The 22,442-nt window shown below is 40.3% G+C and overlaps 1 protein-coding gene across 1 annotated transcript in view; it reads left to right on the top strand.

Annotated features, from left to right (window-relative positions):
* Positions 1–4,583: 4,583 nt before the first annotated feature.
* Positions 4,584–22,442, top strand: part of SCAF11 (SR-related CTD associated factor 11) — a 46,145-nt gene continuing 28,286 nt past the window's right edge. Inside the window, exons 1-3 of the mRNA XM_064142227.1 lie at positions 4,584–4,710; positions 19,747–19,825; positions 20,638–20,792. Coding sequence (XP_063998297.1) covers positions 19,765–19,825; positions 20,638–20,792 — 216 coding nt within the window. The 5' untranslated portion in view covers positions 4,584–4,710; positions 19,747–19,764. The remainder of the gene's footprint in view (positions 4,711–19,746; positions 19,826–20,637; positions 20,793–22,442) is intronic.

The following is a 22,442-nucleotide window of genomic DNA, read 5'->3' as shown; positions in this document are numbered from 1 at the left end:
TTTCCCTTCACCCAGTGGAGAAAATACCCAAACAGTTTTTCCTAACAGATTTTTTCACAGACAACACATCTATTCTATAGCTCAGCATGGGAAGAAGTTGCCAGAGGAGTAAGGAATCTTTCATTGTGTTTTTTCTTATTCTGGTTATTTGCAAAATTGTAAAATACTTGGCTTCTCTTAATATTCCAGTTGTACTGTTTTCTCATGCCATTATTGATTAACCCCACTCACTCTCATGCTCTTCTTGGTCTGTCACACAGAGTCTCATGGCAAAATCCCTCTGTCTGAAGAGTTCAAGCCCATAAGTGCCTTTTATTTGAGCTTAACTTGGCTTTAACTCAGCTATGTCCCACAGTACTTGTAAGACAAAGGGTGGCAGTTACACCCAACACTTTCAGTAATATTTATCTCAACCTGTTGCAGCAAGTTTGAGTGAAACCAACAAGCCTGTTTCAGGGTGAAGAAGACTATCGCATAATGTGGGTCAAATTAAGTCCAAACTGCTAAATTAGTTATGACAGGTCACCACCCCACAAATCAGAACACACAATCTCAAATGAGAAAAGAATGAAGGCTATTTTGGCTAAGGAGTGCACTGCTGGTTTTTTTGTTAGAAACTGCAAGGTGTGCACATAGTCTATGATGGTAGTAAAAGTTCCAAGCATTTTATGTCCTAATATTGTCAATAAATGTCATAGCTTACTCCTAGACTATTTGTAAAGTGCTCGTGTGAACTCTTGGAGTAATTAAGGAATGGTGTCTCCATGACAGGATAACACCCATCTCCTTTCTTGCCAAGGAAACAATACATGTTATAAATTATGGCTAATACATATTATAAATTATGGCTAATTATTTCACATCCTGTTTCCTCATAGACCTAAACAAAGGAAGTCTTCTCTTTTTCATGATATTCAATCCTGCTGATAATAACATCATTTCTTTCCACAGTGGGATATGTCCCAGAAGATTGTAGTCTATCACCACAGAGCACAGTCAAAGTGTGACCGTGACCTGGCACGGCAAGAGCCAAGACCAATTATAAAATTCCTCAGGTCCTCTATAAAAGGGTTGCTGCTATAAACCAAGAACTAAAAAAAATTGATTTTGTAGGGTTTTGTTCAAGATCTTCAGCTTCAGAGCCATAAAATACTTTAATTGAACAGGAAACTCTAAGGACCTGGTACTGTATATGGAAGTACTGTGAATCTAAATGTGTACTGACAAATTTTATTTAATCTGATCCCACCCATCACATCCTTTCAAAGTACAGTTTTACCAAAGTTTAAACCAATGGGGTTTTCTGTACTTACTTTACTGAGTGGTAATCATGGCTGGTTCAAACGTCAATAGCAGAATCTAGAGTAGTTGATGAATCTTTTCTAATGAGTTAGAAAAACAACCAACCAAAACTCCAAAGCAGAGATTTGATGACTTTGTTTCCAAGATGGTCCCTAGCATTTATTAAAACAAATACAAGGGGGGGAGGGGGAAGAGTTGTCTATATTCTGACTCATATATATATATATATATATATATGCACTTTAGTTAAGGTATTAGACAAGTCTTTTGCATTCCCTTTGGCTAAAAAGCCACTGTATGCCAACTCACCCCACTTACTTTTATTTATAGAATATCATGCCATATTTCCAAACAATTAAGCTTGCAAGCAAAGGCATACTGCATGTAAAGGAAAATTGTAGTAACTCAATCACACAATTTTTAAAAACAAGCAAAGAATTAAAATCTCTAACACTGAAATAACACCCTCAGGTGCAGCCTATCTGAGGCATCTTGACATACAACACACACAGTCTGCTTACTTGGATAGATATCCATATGGCAGAACTTCAAAATGAAAAATTCCCTAAAAAGCAATGAGACCAAACACAGAGACTTTGGAACACTACATTATTAGAAAAATGAGCTAATCCACCCAGCTTACTGCCAGATTTATTTATTTTTTTGCATTATATACAAATACAAGACAAGGTTGAATTTTAAATGAAAGCAATCATCAAAACTCATTGCTGGAAAGAGGGAGAAAAGATCCCCAGCACATTTCTGGAAAAAATAACCAACCAACTGATTTGTATGTAATTCAGAGATAAGAAGATAAGGACTCAGACTAATTTTTCAAGAACTTCCAATGCCAAACCAATCTTATTTCCTCTTGTAGAAAAGAAACGAGCTGCCTGGATAGATCAAACAGAGCAGGTATACTTGATTTTAGTAGGCTTTTCAGGGCTGTTTAACCTACAAAGGAGATTGAGAAGGGATTTAAAAAGTTAAAAGCAGATAAATACCCGTTGCAAAGCGAAAGGGGACATTCTGATCCCATTGCTCACAGGGGACAAGACCAACCATAGAGATTGCTGATGCTGCAGGACGAATCCCAGTTGTGGATCCAAACAGTTTTCCATAAGTATGTATTTCACACTAGAGGAAGAGTCTTTTTGAGGTTCAAGAGTTACACTAAACTGCTCGACAGAGTCCAGCACAGAGCCATGAAGATGATTAAAGCAATGGAACATCTCTCTTATGAGGAGAGACTGAGGGAGCTTGGGCTCTTTAGCCTGGAGAAGAAAAGACTGACAGGTGACCTCGTCAGTGTTTGTAAATATGTGAGTAAGACCAGTGATGAAGTGAATGCAAGATATACAGAAGACTTTAAAAGTACAGACAGCACCTCAGAAGGGATGAGTGTTTCTCTTTGCTTTCCTCCCATAAACATCTTTCTCCAGCTTGCCTGGCTCTTCTGTGCAACATGGTTTGTGCAAGATGAGTAGGTAACAGCAATGTCTCTATGACTTGTCATAGAAATAGTGCATTTCTATAGTGCCTTCTCTGTATCCTAGAGTCACAGGTGACTTAGTAGGAACTTTAATTAGAAGACTCAGCAGTTAAAAATAGTAATATATGACAGTTCTGTATAGTAGGCCCTCCTTGCAACAAAATGTTAGTTCTGTGATCAGCTAGATGCTTTTCTGCTCTCATTCTCCCTCTTACTCATCATTTCAGTGTCTTCTTCTAGGGTCATTCAAGAGTGATTGGCCATTGGAATAGGCTGTCTGGGGAGGTGGTGGAGTCACCGTCCATGGAGGTGTTTAAAAGGAGACTGGATGAGGCACTTAGTGCCATGGTTTAGTTAATTAGAAGGTGTTCGACTCCAACCTGGTTAATTCTGTGACTTCAGCCTATTCAAAATACAGCACTGAAAGTCATCCTTCTTCCACTGTAAACAGTTTATTCTTTTCTTTAACTGACCCCACTGAAGATTTTGGGAGTTCATTAACCTCAATAACTTTAAAGTCTGAGCAGCCTTAAACATTTTATTGCCATTCCTAAGTCCGTACTACATTTCCTGCTAGGAATCCTGTCATTTAACTTCTTCCTGTTACTCTTCTCACACACTCCCCTGCCCCACAGGCTGCTCTCAATTCGAGGTCTTCTGAGCCAATCCTAAATTAATACTCTGACAGTACTCATGGTAACTAATAACGCCTCATCACTCCCGAGAGTGACGTTGACCTGTTTTACTGCACTCGGGCTGCAAACTTCATTCTGGACGCGAGAAGCCACTCAACTAAGCTGCGCATTTTAAGAGTAGCCGATTCCCCTTGCTTGACACTGGCTTCTGCGGCAGGTGCGGGGCCCTGGGCGTTCAGCTGAGGGTTTGGAGCTCCGTGGCGCTTCCCCCTGCCTGTGAGCGTGATGGAGGAGCCAGCGGGAGAGTCCAGTAGGATCAGTAGCAACAGAAGCTGCTGCATTGAACAGTTTTTCTGTTTGCGACAGTCACGATGTACGACAACACAGCAAACGACTGTTTAAGCAAAGAAGTGACACAGATGTATAACGACTGAGTCTCCTGTGGCAGTGAGGCGCACAAGCGCCAGCCAGCACAAACCGCACCGCGGCTCGGAGCAGCCGCGCAGCCTCTTCCGGTGCAGCCGCGGGCGGCGCCGGCAGCCGGGGCCGTGCCGGTGGCTCGGGGCAAATGCGCAGCGGCGGTGCCGGGCTTCCGTGTACGGGCATACAGGTGAAAGAGCCGCAGTTTTCGGCAAGCCGCCAGCGCAGCGACGCGCAGTGCCCCGACGCCCAGCCTGCCCGGCTCTCCGGCCTCACGGCTGCCGCCGCCGCCGCCATTGCCTTTAGCAGAGGAGAGCAGGCCCATGCGCGGCTGAGGCCGGCTCGACAGCTCCCATCGCCTTTTAATGTGGGTAGCGTTCCTGTAGTCGCAGGGCTCTACCCACATTGTATAATGTTATTAAATAACTATTTTCTTTTATTGAAAAAAAAAAAAACAAAAATAGTCATTCGGGACGCCCCGCGTCGCCATCTAATGCAGTCATCAACCACGCGTCCCCACGCCACGCCCGGCGGCCGCGCCACCACAAGAGGGCGCCCGCGACGCGCGGCCACTCCCAGCACCCAGCCCGCCCCCCCCCCGCTGTCTCCCCGCCTTCGTCCGCACTCACGCCATTGGCTGCTTGCCGGCCGGGGGCGGCAGTCACGGACCCGCCCCTCCCCACCGCCCCTCCCCTCTCCAAGCGGCCCTGGAGGACCTATCCCACAATGCTCTCGCCCGCGGCGCGGGACGGTTTGGCGGCTGCTCGCTGCCCGCCTGCGCTGCCCGCCCGCCGCCCTCCTTCGCCCCTCCCCCGCGGCGGAAGGCGGCAGAGCAGCGCCCCCCAGCGGTCTCCGCCGGAGGTGCGTATTACCCGGCCACGCGCGGACATGTGGCCGAGTGGCCGCTAAGCGAGGCCTGCCGAGCCCGCCCTCCTCGCCGCGCCTCCCGCCCGGGCGGACACTTCTCGGTCTCAGCGACGCGGGAGGTGCCGTTCCCGGAAGCCCCGAGGCGGGGAGCCGGAACGTCCGCTTCAAGCGGGTGGCCGCGGAACAGTGACCTCACAAGAGAACGCCACGGTACCAGGTGAACAGCGGCTGTTGGGGTAGGGGGTGGCGGGAGGCGGGCGCCTCTCTCAGGAGTTTCCGTCAGGCCAAGGAAAGTGCTTGGGATTGTTCCTCTACGTGGACCGGTGGCAGGCTAGGGCAGGGTGCCGGGGGGGGCGGACCGAGGAAGGGAGGGGAGGCGGGCGGTACTACTGTCCCACTCTCGCTGGGGCCTTCGCCTCCACTCGGAGCCCGCTGCGCTCGAGTGTTCTCTCCCTCCTTTAGCTCCGCCGAGTAGAGGGCGGGGTTTCGTGCCGGCTCCGGCCTCGGGTTTTACCCCTTCCCTCCTCTCGCCGCCCACGTTGTGAGGCGTCCGAGACGCTGGTCCCGCTCGGGGTTGGCGCTCGGCCGCCGTGACAGGCCGCGGCGGGGTAGGAGGGATAGCCTCGTCTCCCGGAGCGAGAGGGGAAACAAAGGGGGCCAGCCGCCGCAACCCGTGATGCCCAGGAGACCGCCGGCCCCCTCCGCGCCGTAAGCTTTTGTGAAGGCGCAACGGGGGAGAGCTGCAGTCCTGGCCGGTGATACGTGAGCCGGGTTAGTACGGGGACGTCTCCGCCGTGATCTGCTCTGAACAAAGATCTCGGTTCGGGGAGACACCGCTGTCGTTCTTTTTCCCGGGAGCGGCAGGCTTCCGGCGAGGCGGGTGCTGAACCGTCCGCCCGGAGTTGTAAATACCGGTAGCGTTTGCTGGAAGAGCGTCTTCGAGTAGCAGGACTTCCTGGAAGACTTTACAGTTGTGGAGGAAGTTTGCACGGAGAGGCTCGGCGTGAAGCCCAGCTCTGCTCTTAAGGAATCAGTGAAGTTGCCCAGAGTAAGGCTGGAGCTTGGAAGTGATACAGTTATCAAGCCACTCTCCAGTGCTTGTGTTTTAGAGTACGTTGTGTCCTAATTTTCTTATTCCCCTTTGGTGAGTATTATTAGCCTGAGCTCCAAGTGCATCTCATCTTTGACAACCCACCTCCACGTTTATAACTTAAAAAGAAAACAATTTTCGTAAGACTAGAATCGATCCCCTTCCTCTCACAATATTTTTATTTTAGACTGCTAATTAATATGGGTTTTTTTAAGGAATAATGAGTTATCAGAGAGAAAGGCCAGGTAGTTACTCGTTGTTTAGTGCCAGTAACTAGGCACTGTTGGCAAAGAATCATTTCTTTAAAATGTTAAGAGACAGTTGAGGCTGTTCACATCTAAGTAGTAATTATATACAGTGGATTGGAATCCCTCTGATTATTGAACAGCTATTTTGAGTTTATCATTTTGCATCTTTTTAGGGCTTCCATAATCTTAAAGGGAGATGCAGCTAAGATGCTGTCTGATGTTTTATTTGTATATATTGGGGGCTTCTCATTTTCTCTCAGTGGATCATACTTTTAAGTGAAGTGTAATCTAACCATAGAGTTTTACTATGTGGGTGTTGAGACTGTTATACATGAGAGAAGGATAGAAGTATTTTGTCATTTTATCCCGGGTTTCTTTTCATTTTAGCAGAAATAAATAGTAGGCTTCTTAAATGACAGGATGACAGAAAATTGCTGATTTGGCTGATCATGCATGGTAATAAATGTTACTACTAACTGGGAAGCTGTATTTAGAGATTTACAAGATTATAAAAATGGATAGCATTCTCCTCAGTGACATAGAAAAGACTTGGAAATCATCCCAAATACCTTTTCAAATGTTTTCTTTAGAGTTTCTAGGAATATAGCATTTTTTTTTTCTTTTTCCCTTAGATAAAATGCGAAATGGGACAGGGCAGGGGTCTAGTTAGGCTTTTAGTCACGGTGTTAAGTCTTTTGCAGGTTTTTTAGTAGTGTACATTTGCTGATATGTCAATTTCAGAAGTGATAAATGGTCCAAATAAGAAATATGTCAGTTTTCTTTTGTGTTCCACTTATCTCGCAGTCCACTTGTGAATCAGCAGAACAGACAGCAGCTTTTGCTTTAGGTAGGACTGGGGAGTGATGGAGGAGGAAATCTCTCTTCCAGATGGTCTTGAAAGAGAATGTTTTCAGGACCTTTTTTAATGGCATTAAATCTGGGTTCACTAATTTATCTCATACTCGGATTACCTTTAAGATAGAGAACACTTCTCCAGGTATTAGAGTTTTTTGAACATGAATTTATAGTGCTCAAACACAGTATGTGAAGGTATTGAGTCTAACCCAACAAGAAGATGTAGGTTTGTCTTCCAGTCATTCAGCTATCACTTCTGAAATAGTCACATAATAAAAAGTTTATTTTTGCTCTTGACAAGCTGTAGTTTGACACAGTTGATGCATAACTTCTGCCGTCTGGTTTTATAAAACTTGTTGCTGGTTCTGCTCATGATACATGATGGTTTGACTCTGGTTACAAACATCTATTGGAAATTCTTTTTAGCCTGTCACCGGGATTCTTTACAGAATCTTCGTTTTCCACTGTCCTGAATACCAAAAGTGCTATATAAAAAGAGTTAGGGGAAGTGTGCTTTATTTATAATGCTGTATTTAAACATACATTGTATTAATGGGGGTGAAAAACACTGCTGGAAAATTGTTAATGGACTGACTTCCCATGCTTACACCAAAATTGAATTGGCAGAATATCATGCTTCAGTAGTGTTGGGATTTTCTTTTCCAGTAGTCCAAGGGAATAGAAATATCCTTACAGTTAATAACAAAACTGTACAGTCCAGTTCCTGCTGATAGATGAATATTATTCAGTGCTGTTGACCACTGTTACCACTCTGTCTGAATTAATTCTGAAATTGTTACAGTAGATTTTATAAATCTCATCATTGCCCATTTTTTTGCAAGTTGGAGATAGAGTGTTTAACCAATTTATACTCTAACCCTTCTTTTGCAGTCATAGATATTGCATATTCTTTAGAACGCTTCGAAGCAAGGCCTTGTTCGTGACTTTTCAGCAGTATAGGCACATTTTGTTTCATCTGTATGTGCTAATTCACCTTGCCCCGAAGAGTAGTGACCTTGATCTGAGAGGATAGGAATGCAGTGACAGCATATCTTGTCTTCCTTGTTTCTTTACCCAACAGTCGGGGATATCAGAGTAGCTTGCAAGCAGAAGGCAGCAAACATCTCTGCTTTGGTTTTGAGAGCTGCTTAGTTTTGGTATGCTGAACCTACCTGAGTAGGTTGATCTCCTTGTGTGGGAAGATAGCTGTAGTTGTGAAGTAACAAACGGAGGACTGTAGCTGCTGGAAGGTGAATGTGCGTCTGCCTTTCTGTTCCCTACAGTTGCAGCTCTGCTGTTATGAACAGTTGTCCATTACCTCTACATCTGGGTCTGGTAGGGCACCAAAAGTAACTATTGGAAGGGCTCTTAAAGGTTAAACATGCATAATCTGTTCTTCAGTGACTCACACTGTATTGAATAAGTAGTTTTGTTAGGAGATTTGGGTTTTTTGAAAAATGAAAAAGCCAATGCATTTGCCTCCTACTTATAGAAATACTCTGCTTTCCTGTGTCTTATTCTTTATGGCACATCAGACAGCTTTCCTTAAGACTTTGCAGTTGGAAAAACAAATTTGATTAGATGAGAAAGTTGTCATATACACCAAGAAAATTAACTGCCTTGATAAAGGATGGTCAAAATACTGCATTTAATGGTAAGTAGGCAAGATGAAAATAAACTTTGTATGAAATGCGCTTATTCACGTAACAAATAACACATGCACACACCTCCATACATGTAGGCATATGTGCATTTATGCCTCACGTGTGTGTGTTGTGCTAAAAGGAGTGTTCTCACCCATCTGTTACTGTCAAGTAATGTTGTCTCACAAATTATATTGACAAAACAGTGTTACTGCTTGCACTTTTTTTTTCTCCATGAGAACATAACATAACTTGAATTTTAATTCTGAAGTGCTTCATCACAGCAAGCATGAAAAAGTAACATTTTTAATTCCATGGTTCTGTGCCCAGTGGTATTTCTTAATTTTCTGAAATTATTTCAAATTATTTCATACCTCTGTGTGTGTATAAATTTTTAAACATACTGAAATTCAAGTATGTGATCAATTTTTGTAATAGCCATTAGTAATAATTTCTGTCTTTATACAGTTTTTATTTAAGGATGGGTGACTCCCATTAAAATGCAATCATTGTTTTTGTGTTATTAGGTCTGTTAAGTACTGTTTAACTGTGATCTGTCTTCAAAGTGAGTGCAAACCTGAGTGATGCATTTAATGTTTGGAACTGTTCCAAGGTAGTATGAAACTGGTTGGAAATTATTAGTTTGTTAATACTTGTCTCTGCTTACTACCTGGGTTTTGTTACACTGCCAGCAGTGTTGAAGAATGTGAAATTCCATGGGATCAGTGTGTGATAGAAGTCTTTGCATATGTCCATACCTAGAGGTAGCAACACAGGCCAGAACCATAGCAGTGGAAACTTTTGTCTTTCTTGGTGTGTCACGGGAGAGATGCAGATCTTTACACGAAACTGAGCTTAGTGATACGCAAAACTTGTTTTAAGGTTGAATCTGAAGGCAGATGAGTGATCTTAATTGGACTTCTCACTGTCCAAAACAAATGCAGGAGGGACAAGAAATTCTCTGCTTTCTATACAGCCACTGAATAAGCACTTCTTGTCTGCAGTTCTGCTTATCAAACACAGTCCTAGTTTACTGCGTGTGATATAAAAGGTAGTGACTCCTGTGGATAGATTAGTATAATGAAAAGTAGTTGCAAGTCCTATGAAACAGTAGGAGAAATGAAGTCTATAGGACTATCCTGAGACCATTGGAGTTTTCATTTGGAGATGTTACCAAATAAGGATTCCTATGACAATGAAGATGAAGCATATTCTTCTCCGTAAGCCTACACAGTTGTGATTTTTAAGATGTAGTTTCCTCAGCCTGAAAAGGAAAGGTGCCTTGTACTTCTCTTGGATAAGTCATTTGGTACCAGTGGTTGTTATTCTCATTCGAAGTCTCTTGCTAGAAGGGATGCATCACGGGAAGAAGCTTCTAGTATTGCTGATGTGGGAAATCTAAGTTCTTTTTGAAGCTTTGCAGTGAGATAGAGTAATTACAACAAAAATTAGATTGGTTACTTAATTCACAGTGAAGTACTGCTTTGTTTTAGGCGATTTCATGATGCCATCTGTATAGTGGATATAACCCACAATGATGATTAGCATGTTTTTCTAGAATTAAACTCTTGTCACAATTTGAAAGGACTGGATGATGTAGTTTTGGTTGTATTTTCAAGTTCAGATCTGGCTTTTCACTCTCACATGGCTACTTAGTAGTTTCTGTTACCTTCTCTGTGTTGCTACTGACATTAAGGAAGTGTACCTGGCTGTATTTTTGTAGCTTTATTTTAGCTATCTTGAAAGCTATTGCTGATTAAGAGCTGAGAAAGCAGGTCAGTGATAATTGAAGCTGCTTTACTTCATATCTGTCTGCTGCTTCTGAAATGTCTAATGCATTGTTATCCTACAAATATTGTAGGAGATTTTGTGCAAAATACAGTTACACTTTAAATTGTTTCAGTTGTCATAAATCCTTTGCAAATTCTTATTTTCCCCACTGTTTTTCAAAAATAAAGCATTTCTTTTTGTCCACTGTTGGTAGGAAGTTGGTGTAGGTTTGTGTCCTGAGCTTGTGAAATACTGTTGTCATTTTGCAAGAAGGACCTTGAAGACCATATTTTTTACATCATAGTTTTCATCTAGTGCTTTTATTTAAGGATACACCTCATAGAGACAAAATGTACTTTTAAATCGGGTGGAGTTTTTTTTGGTTACTCAAATTCAGTATATTTTTATCAAGTATCATACATGTATGGCTCTGTTCAGTCTTATGTAGCATGGTTTTTCCATATAAGTAAATGTATAAAATTATAGGGGAACCTATGTATTACATAAATGTTATTGGAGGAGTTCCCGTTAGTTTGCAGGGTTTCAACATTCAGAAGCTCAGAAATAAGACTATGATGTAGGTACAAGAAAAAATTATGATAGTCCATAATTGGACAACTTCTTTCTTTGCTGGTTTCAGCCCTGTTCTAGTCACCTACCACTGCTTTTGTTTCCCCATTCAATTTTTGCAACTTAAATGTACTTCTTGACATTGCTACTGCTCCTGAGCTTTTCATTTGAGTTCAATTTTACTCCATCAGTTTTGCCCATAATGTTTCCTTCCACTGTTAAAAGGTCTTAAATTCTTCACTTTGGTCTTTGTGTGGTCTTTTGGTTCTGCTCCTGCATCACTGGTGTTCTAGTCCGGCTATTTGGGGTGGTGTTATGAAAAATAGTCTTCCTAGTTTCGTCAGCATCAGAGAAATGACTGTAACAAGTCCTGCCATAGCACTGGCTGAAATACGCTCATTCATCTTGTGTAGCAATGGGACAGGAACTTTAAATTATTAGAGTGTGCCTAGCACAGATCTAGTTTGTGGCAAAAAATTAGATGTGATGACTATCAAAGATTTCTTGAGTAAATTGAGCCTCTTTTTCTTCTTCTTTCATGTTTTCTCCTCTCTCCCCAGATCTATGGCATATCTAGATTTGGAAGGGTTGCTTGTGTGAAAAGCGTGTTCTTGATCTCCATGACCCATTGCCAAATATATGCTCTTTGGTGGAAAGCATGAAAATACTAATGCTTCCAAGTGGCTAGGAAAATGTACTTTTTTTACTGTTCTTGGAAATGGGTGAGCCATTTTTGCTGACTGTGGTATGTAATGCTATCTCTTCCAGCTGCAGAAGTATACATGTGACTAAGGACCCTCAGCAGCAGAAGACGAGGTTGTGAGTTTATGCTGATTTTGTTTAGTTGATTGAAGCATGTGCACCGGGACAATAGTGCCTAATTTTTAATTAGTTCCTGGTATTTATAAGTCTCGATTTCATCCAGTTTGGTTACAGACTACTTAGAAGAAACACCAAAGTGCTGAACTGTACATTTTATGGGAATGTTATGTACACTAGTTTTCATATTCCTTTGTGTTATGTTAATCACTACAGTGTTTTGTCAGCAGTACAGGAAACTGCATGACAGCCCCTGGCATACATGCTTGTTCTTCCTAGAAAGGTGGTTGTGGTGTGGTGCTTCTCCAGTTGGGCAGCTTATGGTACACATGCATGTGTGAAATTTGCCTCTTCTTGAAAATACTGCTTTGGAAAGCAAAACAGAGTAGTCTTAATTTCTGTGAATAAACATTTCATCATCATCTATCAATCTTAAGAAGGTTCTAGTCATCCTCTCTTCTGTATAAATTAATCTGTCTTTTCCTGAAGGGAGTTAACTGTGGCTCTGATAAGCATTCCTTCTTATGGCTGTCATGAACCCAGACATGCACTTCTTTGAAGATTAGATCTGGGATTATTTTAGAATCATAGAATCAGTCAGCATTGGTAGGGACCACAAGGATCATCTAGTTCCAACCCCCCTGCTGTGGGAAGGGACACCCTACTCTAGATGAGGCTGGCCAGAGCCTCATCCAGCCTGGCCTTAAACACCTTCAGGCATGGGGCCTCAGCCACCTCCCTGGGCAACCCATTCCAGGCTCTCACAGCTCTCATGCTGAACAACTTCCTCCTCGGGTCTAGTCTTAATTTACCCACCTCCAGCTTTGCTCCATTCCTCTGAGCCCTGATATCCTATAAAGTCCCTCCCCAGCTTTTTTTATAGGGCCCTTTCAGATACTGGAAGGCCACAAGAAGGTCACTGCAGAGCCTCCTCCAGACTGAACAGCCCCAACTCTTTCAGTCTCTCCTCATAGGAGAGTTGCTCCATCTTGTGTAACTGAGAATGTTTTTGGAAAGCAGTCTTATGATTGACAGCCTTATTGAGGACCTAACTTGCAAAACTGCCTCCGTGTGTAGGAAAACTCCATAGCTTTGTATTTGTGCCTTTTCATTATCAAGAGCTGATAGAGTCTTAAGTAACTTAGTTTGTCCTCTAGCAGAGCAGAAAGGGTGTTTCTTACAAACTTGAGAGATGTCAGTTAAGGGCAAGCTTACCTTTAAGTTACAGGTTAGATTGCTCAGATGTGAATGTATAATTTGAATCAAATGAGACTGCACTGTGACAACTCCCTAAACTGTTGTTTTGAGGGCTTTGTGTATTTTTTTTCCTGGCTGACTACCAGGTCTTAGCTTCATGTAGTCCTTGGGCTGCAAACTAAGCTTTGCCTAAGCACTAGGCCATCCTAATTGTCAGTGGTCACCCTGAATATAGTGACAGTATAGAGCTGCCATTTCACTATACTTTGATATGTAGTGTCATGTGGTCTGATGAGTTAACCTCACAGCTGCTGAGAAATGCTGAAGATGATGGAGAATTGATTTAGATGGACTTGAGGAATCTGCTAAAGTACAGTTTCTTGTTACTGCTTGCCAGGTACAAGTTCTTAAAATGAGTTCAAGAGACATCCTAAATTTCTACCACCTATTCTAGTGTAACAGTATTTTGTTTGACAATTGCAGAAAGAGGAGAAATGAAAATTGCCTTCTGTAGATAATTACCCATCATTGCCGGTAAGGTAACTGATGTATGCTTATAACATTTTTCAGTGTGTTTTTGACAAAGAAAAATTACTGTCTCTTTGGTGCTTTGACTGTTTTGGTCAAACATCATACATTTTCTGGCTTGTGGAAGTGTCAGTATTTGGGTGGGTTGTCCCAGTAGTTATGTGGATGATTCTGACAAGCAAATCAGTGTTCACATGTGTGTTGTCTTTAGGGAGGGGAGGGGTGATATAGCAGTCTTTCACAACCCTTGGTGTTTTGGGTTAAGTTATCTGTTACTTAAGACTGATAAAATGCCTCTCTTTTTTGGATGTTTTCTTGGGATGGGGGCTGGAATTTTGCTGAAGGGCAATAGCTTTATTATCAGCTCAATTTTAGTGCAGTATTTTTGAATGTCGCTGATACCACATGTTTAACAGTACTAATTGTGGTTCATTAACCTACATCTCTATTTTTCTTTATTACTAGGTAAAAGAACAGCTTACTTTGAGAAAGAAAGAAACATGAGGGCTATTAGACTAAGGGATCAGAGGTTCTGAGGTGAAAGAATTGTCCCATGTTTTGACTTTCCCAGTACAGGTGGAGATAGGAAGTTGCTGGAAAGCATTTATCTTAGGAAGAGAGACTGAGAGATCTGGAGAATAGAAGATTGAAAGGGGAGCTTATCAATGCTTATCACAATCTGAAGGGCAGGAGTCAAAAGAAGAGGGGCAGACTCTTTTCAGTGTTGTCCAGGCACAAACTGGAACACAAGAAGTTCCATCTGAACATGAAGGTGTTTTTAGTATAAGAGCAACAGAGCAGTGGTACAGGGTGCCCAGAGTTTGTGGAGTCTCTGGAGACTTTCAGAATCCATTTGGACATGTTTCTGTGCAACCTGATCTGAGTGTACCTGCATTAGCAGGGTGTTGCAACAGAGGTCCTTTCCAATCCCAACTATTCTGTGATTCCTTAATAGATGCCTGTTGGTGATAGTAACTTTGTTATGATTTCCAGTCTCTGGTATGCATGTCTGTCTAGTTTTTGGTTTCTTTTGAGTTTAATGATGCCTCTTAAGAGGCATCGTGCCATTGCCAGAGGTATTAACAGCAAAGTAAAAGTGTCGTGTTGTAAGTATGTTGTCCTTTTTTCAAGTCAGTAGTCTGGTTTAGTTCTCTGTTGTATTGAAGCTATTTTTTGGGGGGGTAACGGTTTTTCTTAAGTAGAGCTACAAAACAGTTACCCTTACATTTCTGAGTAACCTCTGATAAAGTGTACTTCACTTACTGTTTAGAATTTGTGGAATACTGAAGAAACGTAAGGCTCAGAATGACTTGTCAAAGCATGGATACATGAATCGGTACTGTTGACATTGTTTGACCAACGTCTTGTGCTGTTCAGTAAACCAAAGTGTTTTAAATGCTAGATGTTAGAATTCATTCAGATTTGTAGTAGCACATAACATTCTTAAAAGATAGTGTGTCCCACAGTTTATAGAATATTCTTAAAAATATGAGGCCTGATAAAGAGTAAGTTAAAAGATGTCATTTTGAATTGACAGACAGGTTACTAGGTGGTGATTGCTGCATGTAAGACCTTGCATCAGTTCCTCAATCTGTATTTGCATATTTCCATTGAGTTGTGCATGCCTTCTTTGCTTGGGAGGCAGCTATGATGTTCTGTATGCTTTTGGGTTCTAACTGGGTGTGAGGGTTGTGTCCACAGCTGCTGCTCAATCTACTGTTGAGGTGACCACAAAAATGAAAGCATTGGATCTGGCAAGGGCATAGCTGTAGCCAGAGCAGCTGCAACATGAGTTTGCTTGTCACCGTCTTCCTGCTAGATTGTGGAAAAAGAAATCTCAAGAGGGATACTCACTCTCTTGTGGCTTTTTTTCTTTCCCTGGTGTGTGTGTGTGGGTGTAGGGAAGGTGAAGGCCAGCAGAAGGCAGTGTGCTGTTTCGGATGGCATAATTCTAATTATTTGGCTTTGACAGTTTTCTTCTGAGACTTCACCTTGCATTTTCATGGTAGATAATCTAGGTACTGCAATGTCCTTGAAAGGGGGCGGTTTGACAACAATAGCTTCAGCTATTCTAGCATGTTGTCTCTTCCAAATCTCATTTTATGTCTTCCTTCCCTCTGTTCTATCACTTGCAATTTCTTTGGCACACATGTGGCTTTTAACTGAGTCTGCTCACCGTCACTAGTGGTGAGGTTCAGAGCTGTTTCTTTTGGTGGCACCAAGCTGTTAGGATAGGATGCAATTACCCAAGACAGCTAATCTTAGGGGGTCTGGAAAGAGTCTTAAATCAGCAGTGTCTCCCTGCCTGAATAGCACTGATTCTTTCCAAGACACTGGATCTACATGAATAGGCTTAAATCACCTATAGAAAAAGGTTTCTCTTTGCATTCTCCAAAGCATAGCACTAGTCAGTTTCTTTCTCTTCATCTTTGTTGGCATTCTATTTGGGAATGCAGACAAGGTGCAATTTGAGCATACAAAGACTAAAGATCCTCTTTAAAAGCCCTCTTTTGAGTGTGACTGTGGTTCTATTCTCACTAATATTCTGGGCCATGAGATTTTACTACACAAAGGAACCAATCCAGTATAAGTGCTTCCAGACACTCAGTTTAGCCCTCATTTACTGGAGAGCAAACAACTTAGGGAATTGTGACTTGAAACAAGTCTACCAGGCTCTTCAGACAACTTAAAGTTTTTCCAAATAAAAAGAGCTGTGAAAGTTTTGCAACTATGTAATAGCCTCTTTTTTTTCCTCTCCTCAGTATATGTGTTGCTTTAGACTTAGCAATACGAGTAGTCAATGCTTTACAAATGTTCACTAGAAATACTAAAAGTTTCTTCAGCCCATGTCCAAAAAATGGCACAGGATTTTTGGCAAAACTGTCAACATTTTCATCAGCAGCATTTGCCCCGTAATGGTCTAGAGATTATGGTGAGCTCATGTGGGAGTCTCCTGAGGACATTCCGTGTTCTGCCTTTAATTTCCAAAAATTCTCTGGTTTTGTAGATGTTGCTAATTGTCAAGATCTGGTTTTGTTGAAAACATGCTGGCTGAGAGACAGTCTTCAACCTCTTTCCAAAGTTGATTAAAACCTGTGGAGATGTATAGGTCAGAACAGAGCCCTAGTTATTGTTGTCCAAAAATTCGATAGGAGTAAGGAGTGTTACTGTAGTTTGATTAAACTTAATTTGTGGCTGAGTTCTGTTTCAAATTTGAAACTGATTTATTTCTTAAGTTGATAAAGAAAGCACTGTGTCACAAATTTTTTTTTATAAGAAGATAAAGTCTTTTTAATAGAGACAGAACAGTCAAAATAGGCACTCCTGTAAGTGTTGATGCAACATGTGTCTAAGAAGTTAAAAGGCTAATTACAGAAGATTACTAAGTTAAGTCTAGTAAGGGAACAAGAAGAAGCCACTCTTGGACATCATTTTTCACTTGCTTACTAGAGGTCTTGTTTGCATGTGTTCTTGATTTTTACCCCTCTTTTCCAGTTGAACAAAAGTAGTAGATGGGTCCCTAGACCATTACTGAATTGGAGGCAGAGTATATTTAGGTTTGCATTTTATTGATGTGAGATAAAGAACACTTTTAAAGACTGTCTTTCAGTGGGTCAAAAAGGAGATGTATTAATTTCATGTGTTGCATATGATTGGACTATTACCAGTTCTTGTTGGATTTTTTCCTCTTGTGTATTTAAAGATTTTAATAGATTTTAGTTGTAGGAAATTCAGTTATGTGAATTCAGACAAAGCATTTTCTCTCTGCATGCACAGTAGTTTAGTTTGAAGTACATCTGTATTTTTAGGTTATTAACTGTACCTTGTGCTAATAAAAAAGGTAAATCCCACATTTTTGTGATAGGGAAGATTGCTTAGTGTTTAAATGACACTTGTGTTGGTCTGCTTTCTGAAATTCAGTATATCATGGAGCTACATTCCTCAGACAGACAGTGATGACAATATTCCCAGGTAGTACAGTTAGTTCTGTTGAAGGACTTCTGTTGCCAGATGTCTTTGGCTTCTGCCCTTTGTGAAGGCAAGAACAGGAATTTCTTTTGAACTGTTACTTAGAAATATAAAATGTTTAACTCCTTTAACTATAGCAAAGAATTGTGGTAGTGTCCTTGTTCACTATTTTCAGTTTAATGTACCAGAGTGTTCTTGCCTTTATCTCAGATCTTAAATTAAGTAAGGTTATTTCTCTGAAAGTAACTCAGTTGAAAGCTTAAAAGCACCATAAAACTATCATCTTAGCTGAAATGCAGCTTTTAGGCATTCTTAGAAAGTATTTCAGTAGTAGAGTTATGGTCTAGTGCTTATTGCTGTCTTGTCAAGCACCTTGCATTTGTTGATCTTGGATTATTTTCTAATGTTTCACATCAACCACTGAATGATCACAACTAAAACGTTGGTCAGGAGCCAGTGGTATCTGGTAGTACTACTCTTCAGTTCTTCATATTCTCCAAATACATACTAGCCTAGTAGAACATGGTTAGCCATGAGTATGGGCACAATATGATCTTCATTTGAGTTCATAATTTGGTAACTGGGAGAATGACAGAACCATTTTCCCTGCTGCTTTTACCATCTTCCTTCCAGCCAAGACTACAGACTTCTTACGTGGCATGCAGCTGGAATGTCAAAGCCTGAGAAGTAGTTCCAAATTTTCTTGAATTTTAAAAGAATCTAAAGAAATATGTCATGTTTTGGGACAAACAAGAGTTCTGTGTCTGTGCTTTCTGCTCCTAAACCACTAAGCTCTCTTTTTCCTGATTTTTGAAATTGCATAAATACAGCAACAGGTTTTAGAGCTAACTCTTCTGCCTGCGATGCCCTTTTAAAGTAGTGGAGAAAAGAGTCTTTTCAAAGTTAATTCATTAAATAACATGTACGTTTTCATGGTCTTTTATTTAAATATACCAGTAGTATTAAATTCCTGTGCTATGCAATGTGTGAAATGCAGTGTCAAACTGGCAAAAAGTTGCACCCTGAAATGTATTAGCATTGCTCAGTATGTTTAAGTGATGGGTTTGTGAGAAGTGATGTAATGCTACATAAATACTTCAATTGCTGCACTTCCTGAGTTACTGTTACTGCATCAAAACTTTAGGATCTGTTTCTCTAATTACTTTAATGCAAGCATTTTGGGGATGTCTTTGTGTGCCAAATTCTGTCTCACCTCATTTCCTGGATATGCAGGTAGTAAAAGGAAACCAGTGTAGTTCGTGTAGTGAAATAGGAGCAAGTTTAGTTAAGAAATCTGTTTGTGACATTCTTACCTCTGTTCTGCTGCTTTTTCTACCAAAGGTGTTAAAGACTACAGCATTTAAAACCTCAATAGTTTGCCTCAAGTTTAAATTTCTTCAATCTCTTGTGAAGTTTTATTTTGTTCTTTCAAATAGTTTTTAAAGCTTTATGTGGTTTCAAGAAGCCCACACTGGTCCCTCTAAGGGCTGTGGGCTTGGAGATTTAAGTGCTTTTATACAATCTCTGCTGTGACTACCATCAGTTTGAAATGTGAGCTATTCAATCCTTGGTGTAGATGCTGTTTTAATTTGGTTTTAGTGTTTTGGTTTTTTTGTGTTTCATTCTGGGCGTAGTGGGTAAGCCTCCAAAGAATATGCACTTACAGTTTCTTATGAGATTAGATTCTTTCCACCTGTATCATGTGGATCACAGGAGTAGTCTTGGTGTTATTTTGTACTGCTGCTATGCAGATGAGTTAAAGGTGCATCCTCCCCATTCATGATAATGCACTGCATCTATGCTTGTGATTTGTTCCTTGATGACGATAGAACTTTCCTCTCATTTTCTTCTGAGTGCCTTACTTCTAGGTGTGTGACAGAAGCAAGAAGAAAGATACTTTTGTTTTTCTGAACTAATACTGCTCCCATGATGCTAGATGTTGAAAGCAACTAACTCTTCTGGTGCTTGTGTTTAATTTTGTTGCTTTGAGCATTTCTGAAAGGCAGTTTGCAGGTGTTGGTGGGATGGTTATGTGTGGCAACTTATCAGTGCATTTAACTTTGAAAAGTGAAAGTGTTATTGGTGGTCTTAAAATACTGCAAAAACTTTGCATTTGTTGAACAAAACCATTTTTTTAGTTGGAAATATCAGTTGCTGGACAGTATTAATGATGCTCACTAATTGCAAACGTGTTGTAAATGGTCTATATCTAATTCTTAATGCCAGGAGTTTCTACTCTTCAAAAGTATCATGAAACAGAGAGCACTCATTAAATCCACAGCAGTAAGTTTTCTTTTCAAGTTGCAATATAAGTGAACTGTGTAAACTCTTTGTTTTGCAGACTATATTTTGTAAGAAGATGAAGAACAGAAAGCAATATATTCAAGATACTGAGGGCCAGGAGCATGAAGGCACGGAAGGTAAAGTCTGCATGTGTGAAAATATTCAAGTCTATTATTCAGGTTCAAGCTGTGCAGGTCAGATTTTACATTTGCTCTCTCAATTAATATGCTGCTTGTTTTGAAAGAAGTTATGTAAACATAACCACTGTCTCAGCATAATATATTTCCTTTGGCTTGTGGCATCCTTCAATACATTTTGTCTCTTCTGCTTATTATTGTTGACTTCTACTAGCAGAACAAAAAATGGAAATTGCAATTGTTATTCAGAAAAAAAATAGAGTAAAATTCCTTGAGGAAAAAGTTCCTGCATTTTTATATTCTGAAAGCAATTTCTAACTAACAAAATTTGGAGCTTTTTTTTTGTTATGTGTATGATTACACAAATATTTGAGGATGTTCAGGTTAAAACAGTTCTAAGACTGGAAAAGTGAAATAAAGGTAGACCATGTGTATACAAAACAACGAATGTAGAGGATGCTGGTCTAATTTAAAGAAAGAATGCAAACATCCAAGGAGAAATAACTCAGGAGAGCATAGTCTAAATTACTACATGGCCAGTAGGAAACACTGTGTGAAGCTTGCTTTATTTAAATAACACTACACCTAACTTTCCTTTTTTTTAATGACAAATATTAATACAGTAGTCTATGAAATATGTTGCATAATGTTTTTCACCTGAAATACATTTTTTCATCTATTCCTGGCCAGCATCTTGAGTCTGTTACACATGAGAACTTGACTTTTAACTACAGAAAAATGTATCTTACTGCCTTATTATTCAAATCTAGAAGGACTTTGTTTCAAAAATTCTGTGTCAATGTTAATACCAGGTGAAGAAAATGAAGAGAACTGTTCCTGTTCTACATTATTATACGATGGTGACACATGCCCCATCTGTCTGAACTGCCTTCTCGAACAAGAGATTGGTTTTCCTGAGAACTGCAGTCATACCTTCTGCATGACTTGCATTCTTAAATGGGCTGAGGTAAGACTAAGAGCCAAGGCATGTGTTTATTTTTCAGTTAAAATCTGTAGTCATTAAATGTAATTTAATTTTTATTATTTAAGGAAATAAGCTATGCATTCTGACTACTTGTAGGATAGTTTCAATAACCAGTTTATAAATCACAGGAAACTTCCTTAGGGCAATAAAGTACTTTGTGTTTTCTTCTGCTAGACATCCTGACTTACCAATGGTTACTAAAGACTAGAGATGAGTGAAAAAGATGGTGTTGACTCTTTGGAAGGTCAGACAGTATTAGGTACATGCCATAATTTTGTGGTGTCATTGGCTTAGTCCTACTTTGTTATACTCTTTGTGCTGCTTCTCATACTGTCAGCTCTTAGGGCCAGAACCATTATGTTTTCATGTTAATAGAGATATGAGTCTGATAAATTTTCAGCTTTCTAACTGCAAAGAGAATTCATCTAAAAGATTTAGTGCTAGTCTCAATGCTATTCTGAATTACATCTTGATTTTAATGACAATTTATGGTCATCATTTGATTGTTTTGTAGATAGTTCTGGAACTGTAAAGAAAAATTACTTGTTGAACAAATTCATGATGATCTTGATCTGTTTTGTTCCTTTTTTCATGTCCTGTGATGACTGTTAAGTCTTTAGTACCTTTATTGTAACTTTTTCAGTTGTCGGTACAATTTGAGGTCTAATCAAGAGATGCTGCTTTTCATCCTGCTTCTGTGCAGCTGAATTAGTTGCTCGCTATAGTAAAACCAACTACTTTGCTTCTTTGCACTTTCTCTTGAGGCAAATTATTTTGATTTCTGTATGTCCTTTAGAAGGCTAGTATCACTTGCATGTTCATATGCAATATCATATATTATTTTTACTTCTAATATTTTATTACTTAAGATACAGTAACAAATCAATTCTGAAGATTTTACATGAATTTCCATGTTAAAGAAGTTATTAGATGAAACTTTAGATTTGCAAACAAGCTAATAAATTAAGTATCCCATTGGCAGATTTTTCTGTTTTGCAAATTATTTATTACAGTGCTCTTACAAATAAGAGAACAGGGATTTTTCATCCAGAATTTTATCCTGACTTCCTTAGCTGGTTATTATAATGGCAGGTGAAAAGCAATAAATAGTGACACGCACAGGAAAACAGTACAGTTGATGGAGGCTTGGTGCTGGACTGGAGTTTGTTCACACAGTCTAAGAGATACTTTTAAGCCCAAAGAGGAAGGGGAAGTACTTTGTATTAGAGGCAAATGAATGATACAACATGGGCTTTTTGCCATGTCATTTTGGCACAAAATACTATCCAAACAGAATAAAAACAACTTCCGCTCCTAAACGTTTACATGTGAAGCAGATGATGCCATAAGAATGGTGAGGTGCTGTCTTTTTAAGGCTATAAAAAGTTTCTACTGTAAAGAAGGAGTTTCCATTAGTAACATCTGATGGGCAAAATCAGTCAGCCTTTCTTTTCTTAGGATAGTTGCCAGTTGGACCTGTTGAGTTCATAAAACTCTGTTGACCAGTCTAGTAGTTTTAGTTTTAAAGGGGAAAAAAAGTGCTGAAAACTAGCTGACAAATGTTCACAGGCTTCAGCTGTGAGATTCAATTGAGATTTTATAGCTTGGAATGATAGAAACCTATTATAAGCA

This window comes from Pogoniulus pusillus, chromosome 4, assembly GCF_015220805.1.
Source record: "Pogoniulus pusillus isolate bPogPus1 chromosome 4, bPogPus1.pri, whole genome shotgun sequence".
Lineage (NCBI taxonomy): Eukaryota > Metazoa > Chordata > Aves > Piciformes > Lybiidae > Pogoniulus > Pogoniulus pusillus.
The sequence above is the reverse complement of the archived record's forward strand: the minus strand, read 5'-3'. Positions and strand labels throughout refer to the sequence as shown.